The sequence below is a fragment of the Carya illinoinensis genome, chromosome 5 (assembly GCF_018687715.1).
Source record: "Carya illinoinensis cultivar Pawnee chromosome 5, C.illinoinensisPawnee_v1, whole genome shotgun sequence".
Taxonomy (NCBI): Eukaryota; Viridiplantae; Streptophyta; class Magnoliopsida; order Fagales; family Juglandaceae; genus Carya; species Carya illinoinensis.
Genome location: NC_056756.1, coordinates 851756 through 874779, shown reverse-complemented (window position 1 = coordinate 874779; position 23024 = coordinate 851756). Strand labels below are relative to the sequence as shown.

General features: G+C 37.5%; 3 protein-coding genes across 7 annotated transcripts; 1 reads left to right on the top strand and 2 right to left on the bottom strand.

Annotated features, from left to right (window-relative positions):
- The first annotated feature begins 3797 nt into the window (after window positions 1-3797).
- Window positions 3798-6110, top strand: LOC122309212 (metallothiol transferase FosB-like). Of its 2 annotated transcripts, none has more exons than XM_043122602.1 (3): window positions 3798-4106; window positions 5213-5541; window positions 5816-6110. In XM_043122602.1, the coding sequence occupies exons 1-3, from the start codon at window positions 3919-3921 to the stop codon at window positions 5911-5913; spliced, it is 615 nt and encodes a 204-aa protein (XP_042978536.1). In that variant the 5' UTR covers window positions 3798-3918; the 3' UTR covers window positions 5914-6110. The 2 variants fall into 2 exon arrangements, with proteins under 2 accessions (XP_042978536.1, XP_042978537.1); XM_043122603.1 differs by having other exon boundaries at window positions 3799-4106; window positions 5828-6110.
- LOC122309210 (ion channel DMI1) lies at window positions 6011-15520 on the bottom strand. Of its 4 annotated transcripts, XM_043122596.1 has the most exons (12): window positions 14690-15518; window positions 13508-13576; window positions 12766-13392; window positions 12398-12580; window positions 12192-12251; window positions 11905-12108; window positions 10925-11173; window positions 9592-9690; window positions 9172-9366; window positions 8446-8538; window positions 8038-8304; window positions 6011-7850 (listed from the first exon to the last, which is right to left on the bottom strand). In XM_043122596.1, the coding sequence occupies exons 1-12, from the start codon at window positions 15251-15253 to the stop codon at window positions 7632-7634; spliced, it is 2829 nt and encodes a 942-aa protein (XP_042978530.1). In that variant the 5' UTR covers window positions 15254-15518; the 3' UTR covers window positions 6011-7631. The 4 variants fall into 4 exon arrangements, with proteins under 4 accessions (XP_042978530.1, XP_042978532.1, XP_042978534.1 ...); XM_043122598.1 differs by lacking the exon at window positions 6011-7850 and having other exon boundaries at window positions 8075-8239; window positions 14690-15520; XM_043122600.1 differs by lacking the exon at window positions 6011-7850 and having other exon boundaries at window positions 8099-8239; window positions 8446-8522; window positions 14690-15520.
- Window positions 15521-16968: 1448 nt separating this feature from the next.
- On the bottom strand, window positions 16969-22121 carry LOC122309211 (probable sodium/metabolite cotransporter BASS1, chloroplastic). Its single transcript, XM_043122601.1, has 7 exons — window positions 21527-22121; window positions 20674-20814; window positions 18723-18878; window positions 18490-18611; window positions 18240-18398; window positions 17677-17737; window positions 16969-17351 (listed from the first exon to the last, which is right to left on the bottom strand). Exons 1-7 carry the CDS (start codon window positions 22019-22021, stop codon window positions 17160-17162), a joined length of 1326 nt encoding a protein of 441 aa, XP_042978535.1. The 5' UTR covers window positions 22022-22121; the 3' UTR covers window positions 16969-17159.
- Window positions 22122-23024: the final 903 nt, after the last annotated feature.

The following is a 23024-nucleotide window of genomic DNA, read 5'->3' as shown; positions in this document are numbered from 1 at the left end:
GGCCTGTGTTGGTATGGACTCTTCAGGAGTACCAAATTCATTTTGTATTTTCTTCTTTCGAGGAATTTTGTCCTTAGCACCAATAGGCCGTCCACGCTTCAGGCGTATCTTAGACTCGCCTATTGCTATTTTGGCAACTTGTCCTTCAGGGACTGCAATCCTTGCTGGAACATTAACAGCAGGAATATATGATTTTACCACACCTTTAGTGTCAGTAAATGCATCCGGTAATTGGTTTGCAACACTTTGCAAATGAATAATCTTTTGAACCTCTAGATTACATTCTTTTGTACGAGGATCAAATTGGGAAAGAGCTTTATTTTTCCAAGTAATTTCTTGTCGTGCTTCAGGCACCGACTTCTCATTACACAATGTTTGTCGTGCTTCAGGCACCGACTTCTCATTACCCATTGTTGGAAAAATGGATTCGTCAAAATGACAATCCTCAAAACGTGCCTTAAACATATCCCCTGTAAGAGGCTCAAGGTATCTGATAATAGATGGAGAATCAAACCCAACATATATCCAAAGTCTACGTTGAGGGCCCATCTTTGTACGTTGTGGAGGTGCAATTGGAACATATACAGTACATCCAAAAGTACGAAGATGAGAAATATTTGGTTGCTGACCAAATGCAAGCTGTAATGGTGAATATTTGTGATATGCTGATGGTCTAACTCGAATTAATGATGCTGCATGAATTATAGCATGTCCCCAAGCAGAAATAGGAAGATTTGATTTCATGAATAAAGGTCTAGCGATTAGCTGAAGCCTTTTAATCAATGATTCAGCTAAACCATTTTGAGTATGTGTGTGGGCAACTGGATGTTCAACATCTATTCCTATTGACATGCAATAATTATCAAAAGCTTGAGATGTAAATTCTCCTGCATTATCCAATCGAATAGTTTTAATTGGATAGTCAGGGAATTGTGCTCGTAGCTTAATTATTTGTGCAAGAAGTTTAGCAAATGCAGCATTTCTAGTGGAAAGTAAACAAACATGTGACCATCGACTTGATGCATCAATTAAAACCATAAAATATCTGAACGGTCCACTTGATGGTTGAATAGGCCCACATATATCTCCATGAATCCTTTGTAAAAACGATGGAGATTCAAAACCAACCTTTGAGATAGATGGTTTGATAATCAATTTACCTTGAGAACATGCAGAGCATGGATATTCATTGGGTAAGATAATCTTCTGATTCTTTAGGGGATGCCCATACGAATTATCAATTATTCGTCTCATCATTATTGATCCCGGATGTCCAAGGCGATCATGCCAAGTCATAAATATTTTAGGATCAATGCACTTCTGGTGCATTACAACATGTGATTCAATTGTTCTCATTTTTGTATAATACAATCCAGATGAGAGGGCAGGTAGTTTTTCTAATACGAGCTTCTGGCTCGAAATTATTTTAGTAATGAGAAGATGCTCTTTATCGTCTTTGTTAATGGTTTCAATATGACAATCATTACGACGTATATCTTTAAAACTTAATAAATTTCTTCTAGATTGTGAAGAAAATAGAGCATCATCAATGCAAAATTTGGTGCCATTAGGCAACACAATATAAGCTCTTCCGGAGCCTTCAATTAGATTCGATGAACCGGAGATGGTATGAACATAGGCTTTACTCAATGTTAGATTTTGAAAATATTTTTTATCCTTAAGAATTGTGTGAGTTGTAGCACTGTCAGCCAGACATACATCTTTATTATTCATCTCGGAGATAGAAAGTTTATCAATAAGACTCATGATTTTGAAGTAGAGGACTATTAGCTTCAAGATCGTCAGAACTCTCGTGCTGATAACGTGTTATAAAACTATCGTAAGGAGAGAGAGAGAGAGAGAGAGAGAGAGAGAGAGAGAGAGAGAGAGAGAGAGAGATAGAACTCAAGAAGTTATGAAACTTATGAATTTCTTAAAGAATTCAACGATATATATAGGCGTACAAAGGGAACTATGCAAGTTACTATGCAGTACTATGCTGGTACTGTGCATATTTACTATGCAGTACTATGCTGGTACTATGCATTGTGCGATGTCGGCCATTTACTATGCCAGTTACTATGCAGTACTATGCTGACACTATGCGTACTGTGCGATGTCGGCCATTTACTATGCCAGTTACTATGCAGTACTATGCTGCACTATGCACACTGTGCGATGTCGGCCATTTACTATGCCAGTTACTATGCAGTACTATGCTGGCACTATGCACTGTGCATTTGACGGCTAGCTCAAGTGGTCATACAATTTTACAATGTTATTTTACAACATATATATATATATATATACATATATATGAAGTGAAAAAGAAAATAATTAATAAAGAGTGGATAATGCATGCAGAAGATAATGAATGTGTGGATCATTTCTGTACACATTGACAATCTATATATAAAACTGATATTGTATGGTCACATCCATAGAAAGGCAATATATATATATATAAAATGCATGAATTAATAAATTAGATGTGACAAGTGAACTACTTAGATGAATGAATATTGAGAAATATTTTTTGCAATCGGAAAATACAGTCGGTGTACAGTTGTGAAAAAAAAAGTAAATTAATACGGAATCTACATGAAAAAAATTATTTTTATAACTTTTTTTATTCATGTAGGTCTCTCTAAATATAAAATAATTTTTTTATAATTTTTTTTATTCATTACGTGCAGCCGACTACATTTACCGACTGTATATAACAAAGCCATGAATATTAAACTAGCGATCTCCGTGCGCGTTTAGTCATTTGGCATTATAAATACCCTAACGATTTTGATTGGCTGATGATGAAGATAGATCATAATGTTTACAGAGTAATTAAGACACATTATAATTACAAAAGAAAGAACATATTCGTGGACATACTCATTGCGATTGTGAAATTATGAATATGACAATATTGTAAAGGAGGACCCACTACCCTTAATTCCTGTGGACATGTATTTTTTTAATGTCTCTCTCACAATGATGTTGAAACTTACCCAACCTTGAAATTTGAAGGTTTTCTTAAAGAGTTATTAAGCTTATATATCTGAATTAATGTCTCCAACCCCAAACAGTGATCAGAGCACTGCAAATTGCCTAAATACCATACAATATACAACAGATCCTGTTCAACCTATGGCCCAACACTAATAGAAAGTATCTATTCATTATTATTATTATTATTATTTCATCATTTTATAATGTGACATTAAATGATAAATTTATAAGTAAAATATAATAAATCATTTTTAATTATTTAATATTACATTACAAGATGATGAGAATTAAAATAATGAATAGACTTAATAATTTTGATTTTATTTAAAAAAAATATTTATTTTGATGCGGTCTAAAAACACTGCCATACTACAGTCCATGAGCATAGTTGTCTGTCCTTCATTTTACTACATATAAAAAGACGTGCAGAAAAAACAACGCGGGTCATGTGCTTAATTTAGTAGCATGGCCGGTGGAAATAAGGTCAGCCAAGTGTTAATAGAGATCAATTGCTTAGGTTGAAAAAAAGAAAGAAAAAGAGATAAATTCCTTAGATCTGTGGTGTCAAATTTGTTTGGATGTTGCATTATTTAAATTGGAGATGCAAATTGATAAATTTTATAAATTATAACATAAATTGACGAAATTAAAAAATTCATGGAATCTTTTATTATCTATTTTTGGTTTTTGGCTCTCTTGGTCTGGGTTGATGGGCCGGACTTGTTCCTCCCATACTGTCACGCGAGCAGTGAGTACTCATGATCCTCTGCTTTATATAAAGCTCATGAGGGGGTTCATCGGTCACACCCACTCATCAGCAGAGGTGAAATTTCTCATTAACAGAGGAGAAAGTTCTAGTCCTCCTGAGCAGATACAAAAATAGAATAATAGAACTGTCTCAGAGAGAGAGAGATGGGAAATATAGGAGAGATCGAGGAAATTCAGGAGTATTTGTCATCTTCCACAACAATGCCTCTACTGGCTTTGAATCATGTCTCGTTCGTTTGCAAGTCTGTGAGCAACTCCGTTAGGTTCTACGAGGAAGTCTTGGGCTTTGTACTCATCAAACGCCCTTCTTCCTTCGACTTTGAAGGAGCTTGGTATGCCCACTTAACAGTAATCTCAGAAGATTTCATTTTTCTTTCCTACTATCCTTTTGTAATTTTCTGGGTTTTGTTTTCATTAGCTTTTGAGGTGTTTGAGCATGCAACCCAGATCCACAAGTGGGCTTAGCTATATATGGCCCTGACTGCTCTTGTTTTTTTGTTGTTGGCTCAAAAACTCATTCCCCTCGTTGGGATTCCAAGTCATACGGTATTATTCGCCCATCTGTTTTTTTAATGGAAATTTACTGAAACATCTGCTCTTCCCAGCTACAATTTGATCTTGAGACTCAACAAATGACTCTCACCCGTTAGTTTTTCTTCCAAGGCCCTCCCCCTCCCCAAAAAAATCAACTTTATGTGTTTCACGTGTATCATTCTGTATTCCCACCCCTATGTGCACAAAACTGGCTATGCGTACACTGATGAAATTCAAATTCTTTGGATCGTAGTCCCAATGAACATGACAAATTGATTTGCTGGTTCCATTCCAAACTCTGGGGGCCTTTTTTCGTGTGCCGGTCTCAGCGTGGTTACACACTTGACTTGGAAGATCTATCTGCTCTGAGTTACTTTATTTTTTGAATTTTGCTACTTACAAGTTAATGCGTGTACTGATTCGCGAATCGATGTTTTTTTTTTTTTAAAGAGAAGAGAAAAGTCTCATAAAAACTATTTTAATATTTAAGTCACGTCATTTTATTAAACATACGTTTTATATATCATTATCGGTGTGTGAATTTTTTTTTTTTTTGAAACCATCGGTGTTTGAATTGGTGTTTGAATTGATGTACTAATTCTGGTTGAAAGAAGATTTTTCAAACTCTTATTATTTTTTTGTTGTTAACCCACTTCACCTACCAGATCGACCGTAAAACGCTCCTCTCTATTATTGGTCACGATTTTAATATGAAGTGCTCTCTCTCTCTCTCTCTCTCTCTCTCTCTCTCCGTTCTTCTATTTCTCTTGACATCCATAACTAAGAAGTTTTCATGATTTTAATATGAAAAGCTCTCTCTCTCTCTCTCTCTCTCTCTCTCTCTCTCTCTCTGCGTTCTTCTATTTCTCTTGACATCCCTAACTAAAAAGTTTTCTTCTTTTAGGTTGTTCAACTATGGTATTGGCATACATTTGCTGGAGTCGGACAATGCCCCAACAAAGAAAAGCGCAATAAACCCAAAAGATAACCACATTTCATTCCAATGCTCCGACATGAACAGGGTTATTCGGAAACTAGAGGAGATGAACATAGAGTATGTTACAGCAGTGGTGAAGGAAGGTGGGATTACAGTTGATCAGCTCTTCTTCCACGACCCTGATGGGTACATGGTTGAAATATGCAATTGTCAAAATCTCCCTGTTCTTCCACTTATGTCATGCCCTCTCAAGCTAGCTGAACCCACCAGGAACAACACCATCCCGCCATTTTATGGTAGGTTTTATGCAATTTATCATTTATTTTGTCTTACCCTTCAATACTCGTCTAGAGTACAATTTTTGAAACCTAAACCATTATTTTCAAGTTAAACAAGTCAGATTTTGCTACTTCAACTAGCAGATATCGAATAGGAAGAAGAACATTGTAAAGATGGTATATTGACCAACAAAGTTTTGACAATTTACTTTGAAGATAATAATTAAGATTTAGTCTAGAAACTAGTGATCTGTGTGCGTTGTGACTTTTAAACCCGGATGTGGTTCTAAAGAAGAAAATGCAGGTAAGCGAGAGATGCAGTGCTATGAAGAAGCTGAGGAGCTGATGATGGAGAACTTTATGTTGGACATGATGACCATTTCGATCTGAAGGATTCCTTGACAGTGATTGTTGCAAATTTTTTCCAAAATCTCATGGAATTGTTGTTGTATACATTATTGTGCATCTTTGTTTTGTGATAAGAGTGAAAAAACCAAAAAAAAAAAAAAACATTCTTGCTTCTGGTTATGGAGTTTTGTAAGATTTGTTGTGATGATGTTGCATTATGAACTGGTTGAGTTGATCTACTTTTATGTCTATGATTTATGTGTAGGGCCAATTATTTATATGGTCATGATTTGCCAAGACTTAAGAACCGTAAGATGTGAAGGGTCAGGAGTCCATTATTGAACTCTAAGGACTTCCCTGCCTATTATGTTATGCCAGCACATATAGCAGGATATATTTGGATTTGCTAGTTAAAGCGGTTATTATTATTATTTTATTCCTAAACGTGCATTTCATTTATAAAATATAAAGGGATTAAAGCTATAAAAGGAAAGGGTGGTTTCTCAACAAATATTCTATTGCAGCAAATAAATTAAAGTGTGTAAAAAAAAAAAAATTGAAGGTAGGGATGGACTAGAATTTGTAGTTTTGAAGTGATTAATGGAGACACATTCTGTCTTCCTCTACATAATCCTGCCTCTTGGATAGAGTAGAAAAATGGCTGAAATAGGCTTGAGTAGAGGCAGTGGAGTGATGTGTGTTGCTTGGGAATGGATGGTTGTTGCTAGTTCGAGCAACTTCTTGCCAGCAAAAAGAGGAGGATGCTAGAGAATTAAAATTGAAGGATATGAAAGGTTGTTGGGCTTGGAGAAGGGACGCATTCACTCAAGATGGAGAGGAAAAGAGAGGAAGCTTTTACCATTTCGGGGATTTCAATGTTCTTCAGATGGAGGATTTTGAGGAGAGGGATGGGCTAATAAAATTTGTTAGATTTGGAAGTGAATATCTACTTCGTTGAGTATTGAACATACTGAAATAACAACTAGCATTCAACTAAATAGTGTTACAATCTTCAACTGTTCTCTTGATTTCTACATGACATAATCATGGGAAAGGATCTGTTTCTTACTTGGCCACCATACAAGGAAGAGTTCAACCAGTTGGCCAGAAAATGCCTAACAGAAGGAAGAACTTGTTATTAAATAATGGTGTTAAAAAGGGAATTTTCCCACAGAATCTTGTTCCATCCATTCCACCAAGATCTAATATGCCTACAGCATATATGCAAAGAGTAATGCTACATACAGTCATTTTTACGCACTCCCTGCACACTCCACTGATATGATTGGTTGGATTAATTTTTTTTTAATACACAACCAATCATATCTCTGGAGTGCACAAAAGAGTCCGCAAAAATGACTGCATATAGAATTTTTCATATGTGCAAATCACTCTACAGCTTTCACCCTGTTGTCAACTGACCATTGTGTATCATCCAATCCAATTAAGTTACAGTAAGCTTGCGCTCTCAAAAAATGATTTTCCTTCAGATCATAATAAATCAATAATCAACGTCTTTAGAGAAACTTTTGTAGCCAATAGACACCTCACCACCTTCAATAGGAACAATAGGAACCCTTCACATTCTTCCCAATATAACCAATAGCTTTCTTGATGAGATGAACTTACCCTTCTCAATTGTTAATGTTAAGATTGATATCACGGCTGAAAGGGCAAGGGCGAGGCATGTAGCAGAGGTGGATCTAAACAATAACACGGGATTCATCCCATTGGTACAAAGGGCTGCTCTTTTATGCATTTCATTCACCCCATGAAATAACAACAAAAACATCGTCAAGTGACCATTTTCTTGGTTCTGATTTCAGGGAAGGGTTAATTATAGCGCACTCTGCATTTGCGAGTCGATAGCCAATCACAATTTCGTGCCTTTGACGACCCCTAATCATTATATCATAAAAGCGGAGCTCCTCCTGGTCAAATAAATAGAATTCTGCAGGCTTGATACACATCTCATTCCCCTGCAAAATAAACAAATCAGATTTAATGCTCTACAATTTAACAGGCTTTGATTAGTAATAGCAGAAACTGCAGCTCAGACAAAAGGCTAACATGTTGAGAATCGTTTTGCTATTACCGACAAAATTATTGTTTGTTGAAATATTAAAAGAAAAAAAGAAACTCGGTACGGAGTATATGAAATAATACCTCCTCCGCAAATAGCTCCTCAAGAACACGATTTATTTGCTTGTCTTCAGCTACCATTGCTAGTGCCATACTAACCAATTCATTTGATAGCACATAGTCACTAATTCTGGACACGGACACCAGGTTTCTTGTTCTAGAATCCAGGATTTCACTAATTATTATTGATTTGTCTGAAGCTTGCTGCATTTCACGGATCCAAGAGCTGTGGGAGAACCCAGATAACCGTAAAGAAGTTGATTTTTTATCTTTGAATGGCAGACGTTTTGACTGAAGTCCATTAGATAACAAGCAGCTTTTATCAGTAGTAATAAGTGAGAGATTGAGACACAAAAAGGGTTCGGTTTGCTTGTAAAAGTGACAATCTTAAGACACATTACTGATCAGTACTTATACAGATACTGTAGCTACCTGTATATCTCGGATCAGAAGAAGGGTGGCAAGGGATCGTGAGTCAGAATGCACAACAGAGTCTTCCAGCGACTCATCTGCAAGAATTAATATCTGTCGGTTTAGAGTTAGTATATGGTAAGCCATTGAAGAATAAACACAAGAAATTTCCAAAAGTACTTGCTCATGCTCAGACAAAAAGAAGCATATCTTCATTGGAAACTAACTACCACGCTGCTTGAAATGTTGCAAGTAGCTTGCATAAATTAGCATGCATGGCAATTACATAGGGTAATCGGCTTTAATTCCAGCATACATCTTCAGTAGCAGATACTATGTTTGGCCTTTCAGATAGGTTTCTACATGTTATACCAAACTTCCATATTCATGGATTTTGCAGCTTATGACCATATAAAATGAGTTATCTCATCTTTCATATGGATAGTGGGATGCGAGAAAATAACTACAGATTTCTAGATTGGCAGTAAGCGCAATATGAGTCAATTAGTAATCTAGAAATTCCTTTGCTTTCCCAAGGTGTAAATCTTATCATCCATCTTCTTTGGAATGCTGCCACTAAATGATTTTGTTTTTCTCAAATTTCCAACTACCATCAGCATGTTATTTTTTCCACGCAAATGACCATTTTTTAGGTGGGTACCTGTGAAAGAACATACACAGAGAGAGAGAGAGAGAGAGAGAGAGAGAGAGAGAGAGAGAGAGAGAGAGAGAGAGATAAGGACTCACGGAATCAAAAGTCTCCAAGGGAAGACTCTCTAAATGCCGTCGAATAACAGCATTCCCCTCACGGTGCACAAGTTTTATGTTCTCTAACCTAGATATATGAAGTCCACCATCAGTGAGCTTCTTTTCTCTTTCTTTTTCTGGAACCTCATTAAACATCCACAGTTCTGAACCTGGAGCTAAAAATGCCTCTAGAACCTGAAAAATGGCAATGCGGTCGATACATGAAGTTAGAGCTCCATTTTCAAGAATTATGCAGAGGAATCCAGTTTCAATATTTCTAACTTACCTAACAGAGCATGGTTTTAGAGGTAATGGTACAGAATGGATTATGTAACAAAGAGGGATTTTTAGGTGATATAAACAATTGAATAACGTATGAATTTTTTTTTTTTTTTTTTTCTAAATGCATGGGCTAATTACCATAATCATATCATCAATGTCACGGCGCCAACCACAAAACAGTATCTTCTCAGGATATTTTGGATGGTCAGGTATTTTTCGAAAAAGACCCCTACATACCTGCAGAAATGAGATAAGGAAAGGCAACTGAAAAACATTTTTCTTCAGCAAATAATTAAACATGATAAGAATAAAAAATAAGCACAGTTTTTCATTTACTTCTATGGGAAAAAATAAGAAATACTACTACATTCCGTCGTTTCTGAAATTATCTTTTATTGCCGATAGAAAATTTTCACTGGGAGGATTCATGATACTAAGAGCAGATTTTTTGTGAAATCCTATTACAAGGTGTTAATTAGTGTAATATAACATTTCCCTGGAAATGTATTTGGAAAGCTAGAGTGCCCAGTAAAGTTGCATTTTTTTGCTGGTTGGTGTCGCTTGAGAAAGTTTTAACTGCCGATAATTTGAGGAAAAGGGGCTTTTATGTGATGGACTGGTGCACCATGTGTAAAAATGATGGTGAATCTGTTAACCATTTGTTTCTTCATTGCGAAATGGCGACGGCTTTGTGGAATGAGTTATTTGCAAAGGAAGGCATCGATTGGGTGATGCCGTTTCATGTGGTGGAATTTTTGGCTTGCTGGCAAGGTGCAGCAGGAAGTGGAGGAAGTTCAGAGGAGTGGAGAATGATTCCCCTATGCTTATTCTGGTGTTATGGCTTGAGAGAAATGGGAGGTGTTTTGAAGATTGTGAACGCACAAGGACGGAATTTAGGGACTTTTTCTTCAACACTTCAAATTTTTGGGTGAATAATCTTGTGAGGGATATCAACATTTGTAATGCTTTTTTTTAGTACTGTTTTTGCTTAAATTGTACTTAGGTGTATTCTCTTATATACTTCGTGTGTACTTGGGCTATGCCTATTTACTTTGAATAAAATCTCTTTTACCTATCAAAAAAAAAAAAAAATCACTGGGAAATTCTCCCTCATTTCACAAAGTTAGTGTAAGCATCGACAATGTCTGTTCCATTAACTATCTGGTTTTCAATCGACAAATTTCTGCCAAACCATAAAATATAAATTCTTATAGGAAAACTCAACATGCAAACTCAACATGATAGAGACAATTATCTACCAGAAGCAAATAATTCTATGTGACATGTAAATTCAGTTTTCAATTTCTCAACTGAACATGGTGAAAGTATCAAGCTAATTGAAAAAGTTAGATAGAAATCCAGTTTTGTGACTTCCCAGCAGTAGATTCTTCAATTTGAACGTAAAAAAAACAAGAAAGCAATTTGGTGCTACATGTATCTAGAAAATAAAAAATGAACAAGGAAAAATAACCTCTGGAAGGGGACCTGGGGCGTATGTGTCATCATCCTCAGCTATAACAAGGACTTCATCCCCTTCTTTCAAAACATAACTGTCATCTGGATTTAAAATTATCTTCCCACCATCTGCAGCCATCTTAATTCCACAAGGAATTGCATCAGGAAATGAAATAAGTGCATCTCCAAAACGCAGACCATCCAACTGGGGCCACCTTTTGATATAAAACTCAGCATTCTCAAACCCCAATATATCCTCCCAAATCTGCCATGAGAAACCAAATAATACAAAAAACAAAAATTAAAAAGTTGTTGTTTCAATTTGTGAAATTAACACTATGTGGTACTTAAGAATTGCAGAAGAGAGGCTGTATAAACCAAAGGTTCTATGACCAAAAGACAGCCCATTCTCCTATCTAGGCCCTCAATTATAAAAAAGTAGGGAGATCACATTCAGCGTGGGAAGCAAAGATGAAGTCGAGAGCTCCTATAGATTTCCGATTCACAACTATCAAACAAGAGAGACAAAACCATAAGGTTGCTGGGAAAACAGCCTTGCTCCATAAACTGTAAGGTTTTTCAAGAAATAAAAAATTGATAAAAATAATCATGTCATAAATATTTGATATGGACGAATGGTGAGAGAAGGAAGGATTATAGTACAGATGAATACAGGATTATAGTACATAAAGAACTAAAATACAGATTCACAAATATGGCTTCTCCACCCCGATATCCGGAATATAAAAGTAGCATAAACATTGTCCCTAATTAAGAAATAAGCAGTCGACATCAAATTTAATAATTTGAAATATGAGTGGTGCTAACTAAAATTAGTTTGTCACGATGGCTAATAGTTCAATGATTGATCAAAATTGACATTTAAGGATTGGGAGGTGCAATTACAACCCAAAAAAATGAGGGGGTTTGGCACAGTCACCGACTTCAATAAACTTTAAATTTGTGTGAGAAATGTAATTGAGTTCATTAAGTAACCTGTGCAAGGCCAGGTTGCAGAGCGCATTGTATCATCAGGCGTCCAATTACATCATGAGCAACTACTGTTTCAATAAGTTCCCCACCAACCAGCTTCACCAGGGGCTCATTGTCAAGGTCACTCATTTCCACAACAACATGACCCCTCAAACCCTCTTTCACTCCAGTGAGACTGAGCACAACCCTCAAAGCACGTGCATCACTCTGAGAAAAAGATAACATATGAGCCATATTTCCAAGAAACAACATAAATCACTGAGAAGCATAATGGTAGTGACCGAAGTAACCTGATCAGCATTTTCATCTGAAGCTAATACAATGATAGCACGTGCCTTTGAAACTGACACCTATTAATTGTGGAAGAAAAGGAAATGGAAAGGAAAATAATCATGAATGGCAATATGTAGTATTAGAAACAATGAGTGAGAGAGAGAGCAGCCACATATCGAGAAAAAAAGAAGAGGAAAAAGGAGGCATAGATAACAAAAGGTACCTTCTTTAAGTCAGCCAGTATAAGAGGACTGCCACTTCTGCATATAACAGATGTCCCCATCAAGCTGAATTCTAGCTTTGCAATATCCATCTCCATTTCCTCCTTGTCTCGTTCTGCAAGTACGACAACAACACCACCACCAACGCTTTTGTTTGCTATTGCTAGTTGCTTCAGGAGTGAACCCTATAGCCAGCACATAATTTGTTAACTTTATCGGTTTTCTCTAAATCAATTTTACACTTGGGCCTCAAGATTTGTGCAGTTGACCTATTTCGTCAAATAAAATAATGACCAATAATGACCAGGTCTAGGGAGGCCAGGAACAGAAAGGGTCAAGGGCATCAAGCTTAAATTTACTCGAGGATTACCAATTTATCACTCCATCCAAGAATAAGTATGTGGTTCCTTTCGATGACTTCACTCTTCCCTTTTCGCAGTGAATCCACCTTCTCTGAGATAGCATCTGAAACAAGCCCAAGCATCATGGCAAATATCAGCATGCCTCCTGAACTTATAGAGACAGAAACAATCCTTGGCCCAGTGCCAACCCTGTCAGCATGATTTCCTGAGTCAGCTACGAAAGTCCAGGAAAGCCAAAGAGCCTCGGCAAAGCTACTCTCACTGACTGCATATAATGCCAATCCACCAAACCCTATAAGAAATATAGTTGCAAATAGGAGTGCAAGCAGCTTTGCATAAGGATATACAGAGAAACATACATCCACCATGTATGCAATTCTCTTCTTCAAGGGAACCTCTTCCTTGTTCATCTTAGTCCTCTTCGAAAGACTTTTGATTTGAGGAAGATAGTCAAGATATTTGTATAGCAGAAATGGCATAATGAGTGTGACCACCACAGTGTACAAGGCAACAGTTCTACCAGCAGCACAACTAAAATAAGAGAATGGGCTATTATGTTCAAATGGCAAATCCTTCAAGCTGCCACCACGAACCTCTTTAACACCACAAAGTCTATAAAGGTTGCCATTCTCTTCCTGCAAAACAACACCAAATCTTGAAAATTTTGAGCGGATTTCCTGCAGTGAGTAGATCCCAAAGCCATAGCAAATATAATGTACAACATCTGAATAAAATGTTAAACAACCATACCCGAAGTTTTTCGACTCTGTTCTGTAAATAAACTGCATAAGGTACAGATATTACACAAGTGAAACTGAGCTGCAACGTAAAATGAAAAGAATTAAAATCCCAAGAATAAAAATTTTGAAAAGCAACTCATCAACTGCTGCTCTGTCACTGAGACACTCAAACAAAGAAAAGGAGAAACAATTTGATATAACTATATCAGTGTTCCTAATAAAAAGAAAAGTTTAAATTTAACAACGAGGTGATATGCATGTGAAAAACTTGTTTTTAAATGTGTAGGGCGTCCATACTTTATTTTATAACTTCGCCTACATTAGTTGCTCTCTAGCACTCTCATTGGATTATGCAAATGCAAATCCAATGGGGTGTTTAGCTAATAGAGTCTCAAAATGTGTTGTATTGGATTTTGCAAATGTAAAGGGGATGGCTTTTTGCTACAGTAAGTTAGTTTTGTGAGTCAAATTTGATAGTTATTGTAGCATAACCAAAAGGAATAAAAAATATTTTTTTCCTTACTTCTTTCCGTGATTTGGTTGCAGCAGTTTCTTTAGGGCTATAATATTATTACTAATTAACATATAATTGGTAGAATGGTAAAATATAATAAAATTTAAAAAATTTAAAAAATAAATTAATATTATTTTATTATTATATAAATAATATATGGATAATCCAAAGTAGGAATTGGAAGTGAATGAAATTGGCAAAAGGTAAATTTATTTCATATTAGCTAAAACTTGGATTTGGGTTTGGCTATTCCAATGAGATTGCTGAACCTAATTGCAAAACCCTCGGATAATACAAGTTTTTCCAACGACAAGATTCGCGTGTTTAAAAAAAAAAAAACAATAAATTATACAGCTTGCTTAGGTGACTTTCTTCATTGGTTAACCAAAAGACATACAGCATGACGTTCGATCTTTATTCTCATCCTTTATTTTCCCCCACTCCCTTAGAAACCAACCAGAGTGTTAAAATATGACTAAGACGTGCACAAACTAAGGTGACTAACTAACTCAGAACTTCGGAAGAAGATTCATGACCTTCAAAAACGTAAATTTCCTGTATTCTTTATCCACTTTCTCAGCAACCAAACAGAAGCTAAAAGTTACTTTCCAAAAAAAAAAAAAGACAAGTATGTTAAAAAGACACGCAGACACAGAAATGAGTTGAATGGCGACTAACCAAATATAGGATGAAGGACTGCTTAAATCCCCGGGTTCTGCACACACCGAGTGGACTCACCGAAGCTTGATTACTCGGCACCACCAACGGCTTCTTAGCATCCGAATCCTTATCATCAGAATCATTGCTCTTATTAACAGGAGCCGGAATACGGCGCGTCTCATCCGCCAATCTCACATCCATCGAACGGCCAGGAGGGCTAGAATCCGACCGCTCGAGCTTCCGCGACCTGGTGGAGTTAGGCTTGACCGGAACCGCTCTGCCTCTCGCGGGATACGCGCCAAGAAAGGGAGGGTAGATCCAGTCGCGATCGGAGAGACGATTGTCGTGTCGAGAGGAGGGATCATCACCGTTGCTGACGGAGACACGAAGATCGGACGGCCTGCGAGGGGAGCGAGAATTGGGGAGTGTGGAGATGCGACGGACGGCGGGGAAGAGTCGGCCGGGGAAGTGAGGAGTGGGCTCCTCATGTTCTGCGATTGTCTTGAATTTCTTGAGGAGCGGTGGCCTCTCAAATTTTCTCGGGCTTGGGTCCGGAGTTGGATCTTCATTGGTTTCGGGCATTTCCAGTGGGAGAGATAGACCAGAAAAGGACTGGTTTTGTTTTGGCTGGAGCAGCTTGATCAGTTGGAGCTCTGCAATTCTCAGTGTCTACGTTGATACTAGAGAGAGAGAGAGAGAGAGAATTGTATGCGTACGCGCGCGTGGAAATCAGTGCAGAACTGAAGATCAACGGGAGGGGATTTTTGGTGGATTGACCATTAAAGCCGTACGAGGGTGGGTCAGATGATGGCGTGGATGGTGGTGATCGAAGCGAGTTTGTCCGGGAGAGAGAACTTTACGTTGCTTTTAAAATCTATATATATATATATATGTATTTCCGTTTTTCAGTTTTCAGTTTTCAGTTTACGGTACTAATTCCGAGCTGGGGTTGGAAGTTGGAAAGGCATGAAAGGGTAGGGGCCTGAGAAAGATTTGGGAATTCATGAGCACTCCCAATGGGTGCTGTAAAATACAGTTACCTTTAAAATATAAAGAAATTAGTGCAAAACTTATCTCCAATGGCTCTTTTATTTCATCTTTACTTTACATTTTACTACAGTAATTTTTCTAAAGGTAGAGGAAACTGTTTGAGGCTGTAAATATATTAAATTAATTTCTCTCTCATCAGTTGCTGATTTTCTCCCTTTCAGCCGCAATTTTTCACCCCAGTTGATTTAAAATGAATAAAAAATATTAAAAAGTATAATATTTAAATGATATAGAGAAAAAATAGATAAGCTAATGTATGGTATATTGTAAAAATCAGTATGTAAAATAGAAAAAGTGAATTTTGATGATATATTTTGAAAGATAGGATAGAGAATCAATTGGGAGTGCTCTTATAGTGGTATCTGTTCCACTGCACGCATGGTCCACTCTCTTTTATTCCACTGGTGGGTGTCATCTTAACTTTGAGAGAGAAAAATGAATTCTTCTTTAGTGATTACTGATTAGTCTGTTAGGGACAATATTACCAAGTTTTTTCACATAGTTTTGGGTTCAAAATGGCTAATATGCTATGCTCCCTTTTGTATAAGATCGATCGAAGGATTACAGACCACTTATTCTTGAAGAAGATTAAAAGGGAATTGAAATCCTCATGAGGTTTCTGCTCAATAGGCAGGTCAAAAAATATTGGGATTTATGAGCACAAGATTGTGCTGTTATGCGAATTGGGTGGGATTTGCTGCCATTTTATCATCTATGGGTGGACAGATATATACACAATGAGAAAGTCGAAAATAGTTAGGGCAGTATTTGGCACTTGTGTAGACTTTTTCGAGTGGATCATGAGAAAAAAGTTTGAGGTGGGTGAATCGTAATGGGAGTTTAGCTCTTCAATGCTCATAGCACGGGCCAATATATTCTCTCTATCTCGTCACCATAAGAACAGGGTAATGCTCATCGAGATACCACTTTCAAACTCAAAAGTTACCTTGTTCATTTTTTCAACTGCCCTCTTGAGTGCATTCATAAGGTTCCATCGATCTAGTGGGTGCTCTGGCCATGGTGTAATATTGGTGGTGCCATGCTTGCAGTATTGAAGAGCGACTAAGTATTACTCAAGTCTAATTGTCTTGAATTGCCGGCAATGAATTCTTTTATCTCTATGTACATAACAATCTCATTAACTATTTTTATTTAAGAGAAATTGGAATTAAAAAAAGAAAAGAAAAGAAATAGCATATGCATATGAAATTAGAGAATGTTTAGGGTACTAGGAAGCTTCGTGAGCATTGCTGCCGTAATTAGAAGTGATTGATTTAGCATTCATCAAGAGGCTGCAAGTATTATCAGCTAACATATCTGGCTTACAGCCAACTTTCATCATATGTTTAACTAGACTACTACCTCTTACTTGATTTATGGAGTACTACCTAAACATAATTATCTGATAATTAGAAAACTTAAAAGGGGGTCTCATTTGTCACAAGTTGTCGCTTTTAGTTTTTGTACCCTTCTCTGAATCCAAAGGATCCTTGTATCTCCAAAGGACTCCCAAACTGCTACCCATAACATTCATAATCACGGCAGAGATTGCTGGGGGTACAGCAACCATTGGTGAGGGGAAATGTGCCGCTGCCAAAACCACGCCTAACGAAGAATTTTGCATGCCAACCTGCAATGCAAGAGGGAGTGCCACATTGGAAGATTACAGATTGGTATCAAATATCATCTATTTATGCTTGTAGATGAAATGGAAGCATAGCATGATCTTAAACCTTGATATAATTTTGATGTTTCATTCTAATTTTAGAAGAATCAGAACCTTGAACGAGGCTTGCAATAAAGTTAAAGAAAAAAAGAAAAAAAAAAAAAGGACTATTTTGAGGATTTCACCCATTAATTGTGTTAGTTTTGAGCAGGGACCAAATGGAACTGAAAACCAAGATTTGAAATGCTTGACCACATTCACAACTGGTTTGACAGTCTACTGCACATACCTCAATTGATATTGCTCTTCGCTCTGTTTCTTTAAACCCACAAATAGCTGCTGAAATATAACTGCAGATAAAGACCCACATGATAATATGTTATCATTGAGATACTACATGTAAACAATACTAACACAGAAAGTGCCAATTATAATTACCAGTAGTCTTTTCAATTAGCTATATCAGCTGAATATACGAGTCAGTGCAGTAGTCGCAATCATAAAAAATATCATAAAATCATATCTTTAAAGGAAAAGAAAGAAGGCACTCGTAAAGAAGAGGATAGAGATGTGCCATTAATATCAATCTATGAAGTCACAGGGATTGACTTTTAACCCTTGGCCACTAACTGTAAATAAAATTACAAATAACAAGAATGTGAAGCAAAGTACCAGTGTATGTTCCACCAAAAGTAAAAATTAAAAAATAAAAAGAAAAAAGAAGCAAAAAGATGAAAACATAATCAGACTGCAATCATTATAGCCTGAAAAAAAGATATCCATCACCATCATCTTGAAGAGCAAGGTGCATATTGACAGACTGAAGTCGTCAGAACGAAAAGTAACACTTACCCAACAAAAAAACCAGCATAATGTAGTAATGCCACAGAAAACATTACAACCCCGAGGTCGCCAGAAAATAGCATTAAAGCACGCTGCAGTGGAGAAAGATCAGATGCCACCGATGCACCAACCATTGACTTGAGCCGGATAAAGTTTTCAGAAAATACACTGCCCCCAAATAGTATGGATATGAGTGAGAGAGAAAGATAATCTAGAATGGACCATCTTCAAAACAACTATAGAGTGTGAAAACCAGAACCTGCAAGCGAGCAGTGATGAAGCCAAAACGGCAAAAAGTGGAGCAAAAGGCATCACAATTTTCACCACTGCAGGAAACGCTCTCTTAGCATAAGAACCCAACAGAGTAGGTGCAACCACGATCTAGATAGGATAGAATAAAAACCACATCAGCAACTGTAGATGATATTATATAAGCGAAGCTTATTCGGATCTAGTTCACCATCATGGATCCAAGAAAAATATCTAGTTCACCTGCAGGGTGCTGATAGAGAGTTGAATAGCATCTACAGGAACATAAGTTCCGGCTAGTATCTTCGTCAAAAAAGGAGTGAGGAGTACCGCTGCAAGAGTAGTGCATGACGTCATGACAATAGACAAAGGAACATCCCCTTGAGCAATTAAGGTCACCTGAAACACTAAACAAAAATAAAAGTAAATAGGAAATCTCATGAGCTTCAAACCCTGTGTTCTAGATCCATATCTCAATAATTCAGTTTAAATGTTCTTAAGTTCTGTTCAAAGCACCCAAAACTTGGATTTCCCCACTTGTTTGCCTCCCTTACCCTATAAGAAACCCTAAATTCTCTAACTTTTACCTGCCTTTTCCCCCATATTTCCCTAACCCCGGGCATTTCTAAACCTGAAAGTGGTTACTGTCCACAAAATCTTGCAACTTCTCAAGCTAATTAAAGCCCTTCACACTTCGATCTTTCCTAGCCCGATTATTACTTCCTTCTACCATCCTCCAGAACTCCAAAGCCATTGTCTTTTCTCAAATTAATTGTAGACAAACTTTCTGTACTCTGCTGTCCTACATAAGATTTGGTGTCAAATCCATTTGTGCCATGTCAATGTGGTGGAAGACCACCTTCTTCTCCAATGTCATACTCTGTAAACGAACTGGATAAACATCATTTGTCTTCATGATGCATATGTTTGCCACAAAATATAGTGTTAATGCCCCCAGGCAGAAGATATTTGAATCCCATTGCCCAATGTGAAAATAGAAAAGACTGGGTCCCAAAATCCAAACAGTAAGGACAAGCTTTTGTTGAGCTAAGTGAAGCATTGCTACAACCATTGAAAGCATGGGTACAAACATCTGTAAAATTTTTCCAGAAATGGCCTACATAATGCCCAACAATAAAGGTTACAATCATGTATAACCTCTCACAGTTTGGTTTTGAACTTGCACAAGCATACTCATATTAATGTACATCTCTAGCAGCTGAAGGTCAACCCTAACAAAATGTCTAATTTGATGGTTTAAATTTTATTAAAAACACGTTTGTGCATATACATGTACTTGCATATGCACAAACGTGCATATACAAGTAATAAAGAGTACCACAAAAAAAGGTTGAAAACTCTTCAAGGGCAAAACGTGCAAAAAAATCTTCTTAAATCTGATTCTGAGGCCGTGGCTAATGTGGTAATCGAAGAGGTTTGTGATTCTCATCAAGTTGGAGGTTAGTCAAGGTGAGCCTAAAGTCCACCACAATCACAGGCAGGGGGTCTTTTCTGTTGACCGGTTTGTTAACACTGCTCTCAACCATGCGCTTGGGTTGGTGACTCATAATTTACAACCTAACACATTATTATTATTTATCCAGTGATTTTGGTAGCTCCAAGCTTTTATTGTAGTGCCCAGTGTCCCCCAAAGAACCAGCTGTAGGCCAAAAAACTAACAGTAAATACATACCTGGATATTAGAAAAGTGCCAAGTTTGCTGAGGATTAAATTACATAGTATTATTGCCGATGAACTAGCAAAGTAATAAAGCTAATCCTATGTGGCGTGGTGCTAATGGCCTTTGGGGATTATATCTAGATTACCTTTCACAATAGATAATAAAGCTTGCCCAAAACCTATTTGATCTCATGACCAAAAGACCTCCATCTAAGCTGCAATCCATTCAGCTTTACAGGATTAAATTGACTTTCTTAATCATTCTATGATTAGGTACATGCTCTTTGACATCACTAATTGTTACGCATCCTACATGAGACACAAGGGCTGACAAGTTTTCTTGCCTCAAATTTCCTTCGTGACAAATTTCTCTTGGGAGGTGGTAGAATGAAAATTCGTTAAAAAAGATCGAGCATATCTTCCTCAATTAGGATATAAATAAAACTCTACAAATGCGTTTACACATAAAGCTCAGTATAAAAGGAACAATGTAAGGAAAGAAAGCCAAGCATACCACATTGGACGCGGTCCCTCCAGGGCAACAACCAAGCAGTATCAAGCCAGCTGAAAGAGAAGGTGGAAGCCCCAGAACTTTGCTAATAATAAATGCAAATGATGGCATGATTGTATACTGAGCAACACAACCAAATAATATCTGAACCAAAATTGAAGTATAAGAATCTTGAGAACTGGAATATCACGTTTAAACAGATATCTATGGAAAAGACAGCAACAGTGCTTCAACAAAATCTCGAGAGGGCCAAAAGAAGATCAATGAAAGCCATTGATGAGAACATATAAAAAAGTTGGGGTGAATATGCCGTACAACCCTTGCGCTTGCCAATATTTCTAACGGCACCCCTACAATTTGGAAAATTTTCTAATCGAACCCACTTAAAATTTCAATTGTCTAATCACTAAAAGTAGATCCCTTCTGTTCCATTTCCGTGATCTGATCTATCAACGGAGTTTTTATATTTCAACTATCCCAAGCGAAATGCAATATTGGGCAGAAAAGCGGCCAAAGAACTCAAGAATAAAATTATAAACTTAATACAAGAAAACGATTGTCACCGAGTTCAATTCAAAACCAAATTCCCGGGGAATTAATTTCTCCGAACTAATTCGAACTCGCAAACGTTCGTGATAACTAATGCATTATTCCAAAGAATCGTCAAAACCCCATGCAAAGTGCTACTGAATGATACTGCAAAAGTCCTTCACACAGAGAATGCCAATATATAAGTAAGGAGCTACCATACATTTTCCAAACTTAAGCATACCCCATTCCTCAAATTTCACCAAAACCACCAAACTCAAACATACCTCGAATATTTATAACCAGTTACTCAAAAATAAAAACTTACTGAAAGGGGCCTTTTCAAGAACAGACGAATCAAGTCCTCGAAATCCAAAGTGATACCCATTGCCAACATAATCAACCCAAGAGACAAGGTATATGAAGCTGGGCCCCTATTCACAAACCATGCAAAAGCAGATGGCTTAAAGCAAGCAACAAACCATCCAAAAATAACGTAGACGGGGTACAAACTTGCCGCAGTGGCTAAAAAGTTTTCCCATTTGGGTTTTGCTGGACCGACCGGTGAAAGTTCAGAATTTCCATCAAAAGCTCTGATAACGGGTAACTTTCTGAATGCAGTATATGACGAGTTTTCCCATCTGGGTTTCAACGGAGAGACAAGAAAATGGTCTGAATTTCTAAAAGCAACCGCTACCGGGAGTAAATTTGTGATATTTGGTGGTAAAGAAATAATGGGTGTTTTGGGTCTGATAATGGAAATACTTTGGCTGGTTTGTTGGGGCGAAGCGGTGAAGGGTCCGTTTCTTAGAGAGACGAACATGATTGATCGATGTTGGGAGCGGAAGTGAGTACGATGATGTTATAGATATGTGTAGGCTTCAGATACCTTTCAATGTCTACTACCCGCAACACCATGTAACCATTGTAAAGCTGACCGTTTTCATTATGGGTCGCGCTACTGTGCCGCTCCACTGTGACCGCAGTTTTTGACCGCCTGACGTGGCACGCCACGTGTCACGCCACGTGGCATTAAATATATTAATTTAAAAAAAAAAAAAAAAACCGATCAGCTGACCCAGAAATTAAAGAAGGAGAGACGGCAACCCAGACGACTATACTCGGACTTCAACCCAGACGACAACCCAGAAGGAAAAAACCTGTTCTCATACCCAGAAAACGCAAACCCAGAGCCCTACGGTTGACGTCTCCTCCCAGCCGTCCCTGCGCCGTCATCGTCACCCAGAAAAGGGATCAAGCTGTCGTCCGTTGTATAGTCGTCCGTCTCCTCCCAGCCGTCCCTACGCAGCATTATTCACCGTCACGCAGCACCATACCATCGCCGGTTCAGAGCTTCGTCCCTGCCATTGTTCGGAGCTTCTATCGCCAGTTCCATCAACGGTTCACCGGTTCCCTCTTAATTTCTGGTAAACTCTATGAGCTGCTCCCCATTTTTCCTAATATTCTCTCCATAGGTAGGCGTATGATGCAGAATGTTTTTCCCCAAAACACAAAGCTTTCGACTTGGTTGTTAGTGGGTTCGGGTTGTTTAATTTTTTTAGTCTAGAATCAACTTGAATCACTGCTAGTATTTCGTATTTGACGTATTTTGTATGGGATTTCTATGTACTTGGTTTTGAAAATGTATGTTAGCTTGAATGAAATACACGACAGGGGACTTGGTTTAGAAAAATAATGGTGCTTGCTGAAAACAGGATGACTTGCTTCTTGGGTTCGGTTTGTTAAATTATTTTTAGTAGAATCAACTTGAATTGAATGACTGTGAGTTTTTCCCAGTTGTAGTATTTTGTCTGAGATTTCTATGT

Excerpts from the sequence above, each read along its gene's own strand:
- LOC122309212 (XM_043122602.1), top strand. The coding sequence starts at position 3,919 with ATGGGAAATATAGGAGAGATCGAGGAAATTCAGGAGTATTTGTCATCT. Across the intron at positions 4,107-5,212 it reads TTCGACTTTGAAGGAGCTTG|GTTGTTCAACTATGGTATTG; the intron begins GTATGCCCACTT and ends TTCTTCTTTTAG. Across the intron at positions 5,542-5,815 it reads CACCATCCCGCCATTTTATG|AAGAAAATGCAGGTAAGCGA; the intron begins GTAGGTTTTATG and ends GTGGTTCTAAAG.
- LOC122309210 (XM_043122596.1), bottom strand. The coding sequence starts at position 15,253 with ATGCCCGAAACCAATGAAGATCCAACTCCGGACCCAAGCCCGAGAAAA. Across the intron at positions 8,305-8,445 it reads TTCTGATCCGAGATATACAG|TCAAAACGTCTGCCATTCAA; the intron begins GTAGCTACAGTA and ends AATGGACTTCAG. Across the intron at positions 7,851-8,037 it reads AGGAGCTATTTGCGGAGGAG|GGGAATGAGATGTGTATCAA; the intron begins GTATTATTTCAT and ends TTTATTTTGCAG.
- LOC122309211 (XM_043122601.1), bottom strand. The coding sequence starts at position 22,021 with ATGTTCGTCTCTCTAAGAAACGGACCCTTCACCGCTTCGCCCCAACAA. Across the intron at positions 18,399-18,489 it reads TCATCACTGCTCGCTTGCAG|TGTATTTTCTGAAAACTTTA; the intron begins GTTCTGGTTTTC and ends ATTTGGGGGCAG. Across the intron at positions 17,352-17,676 it reads GAAGAGCAATATCAATTGAG|GTTGGCATGCAAAATTCTTC; the intron begins GTATGTGCAGTA and ends CTTGCATTGCAG.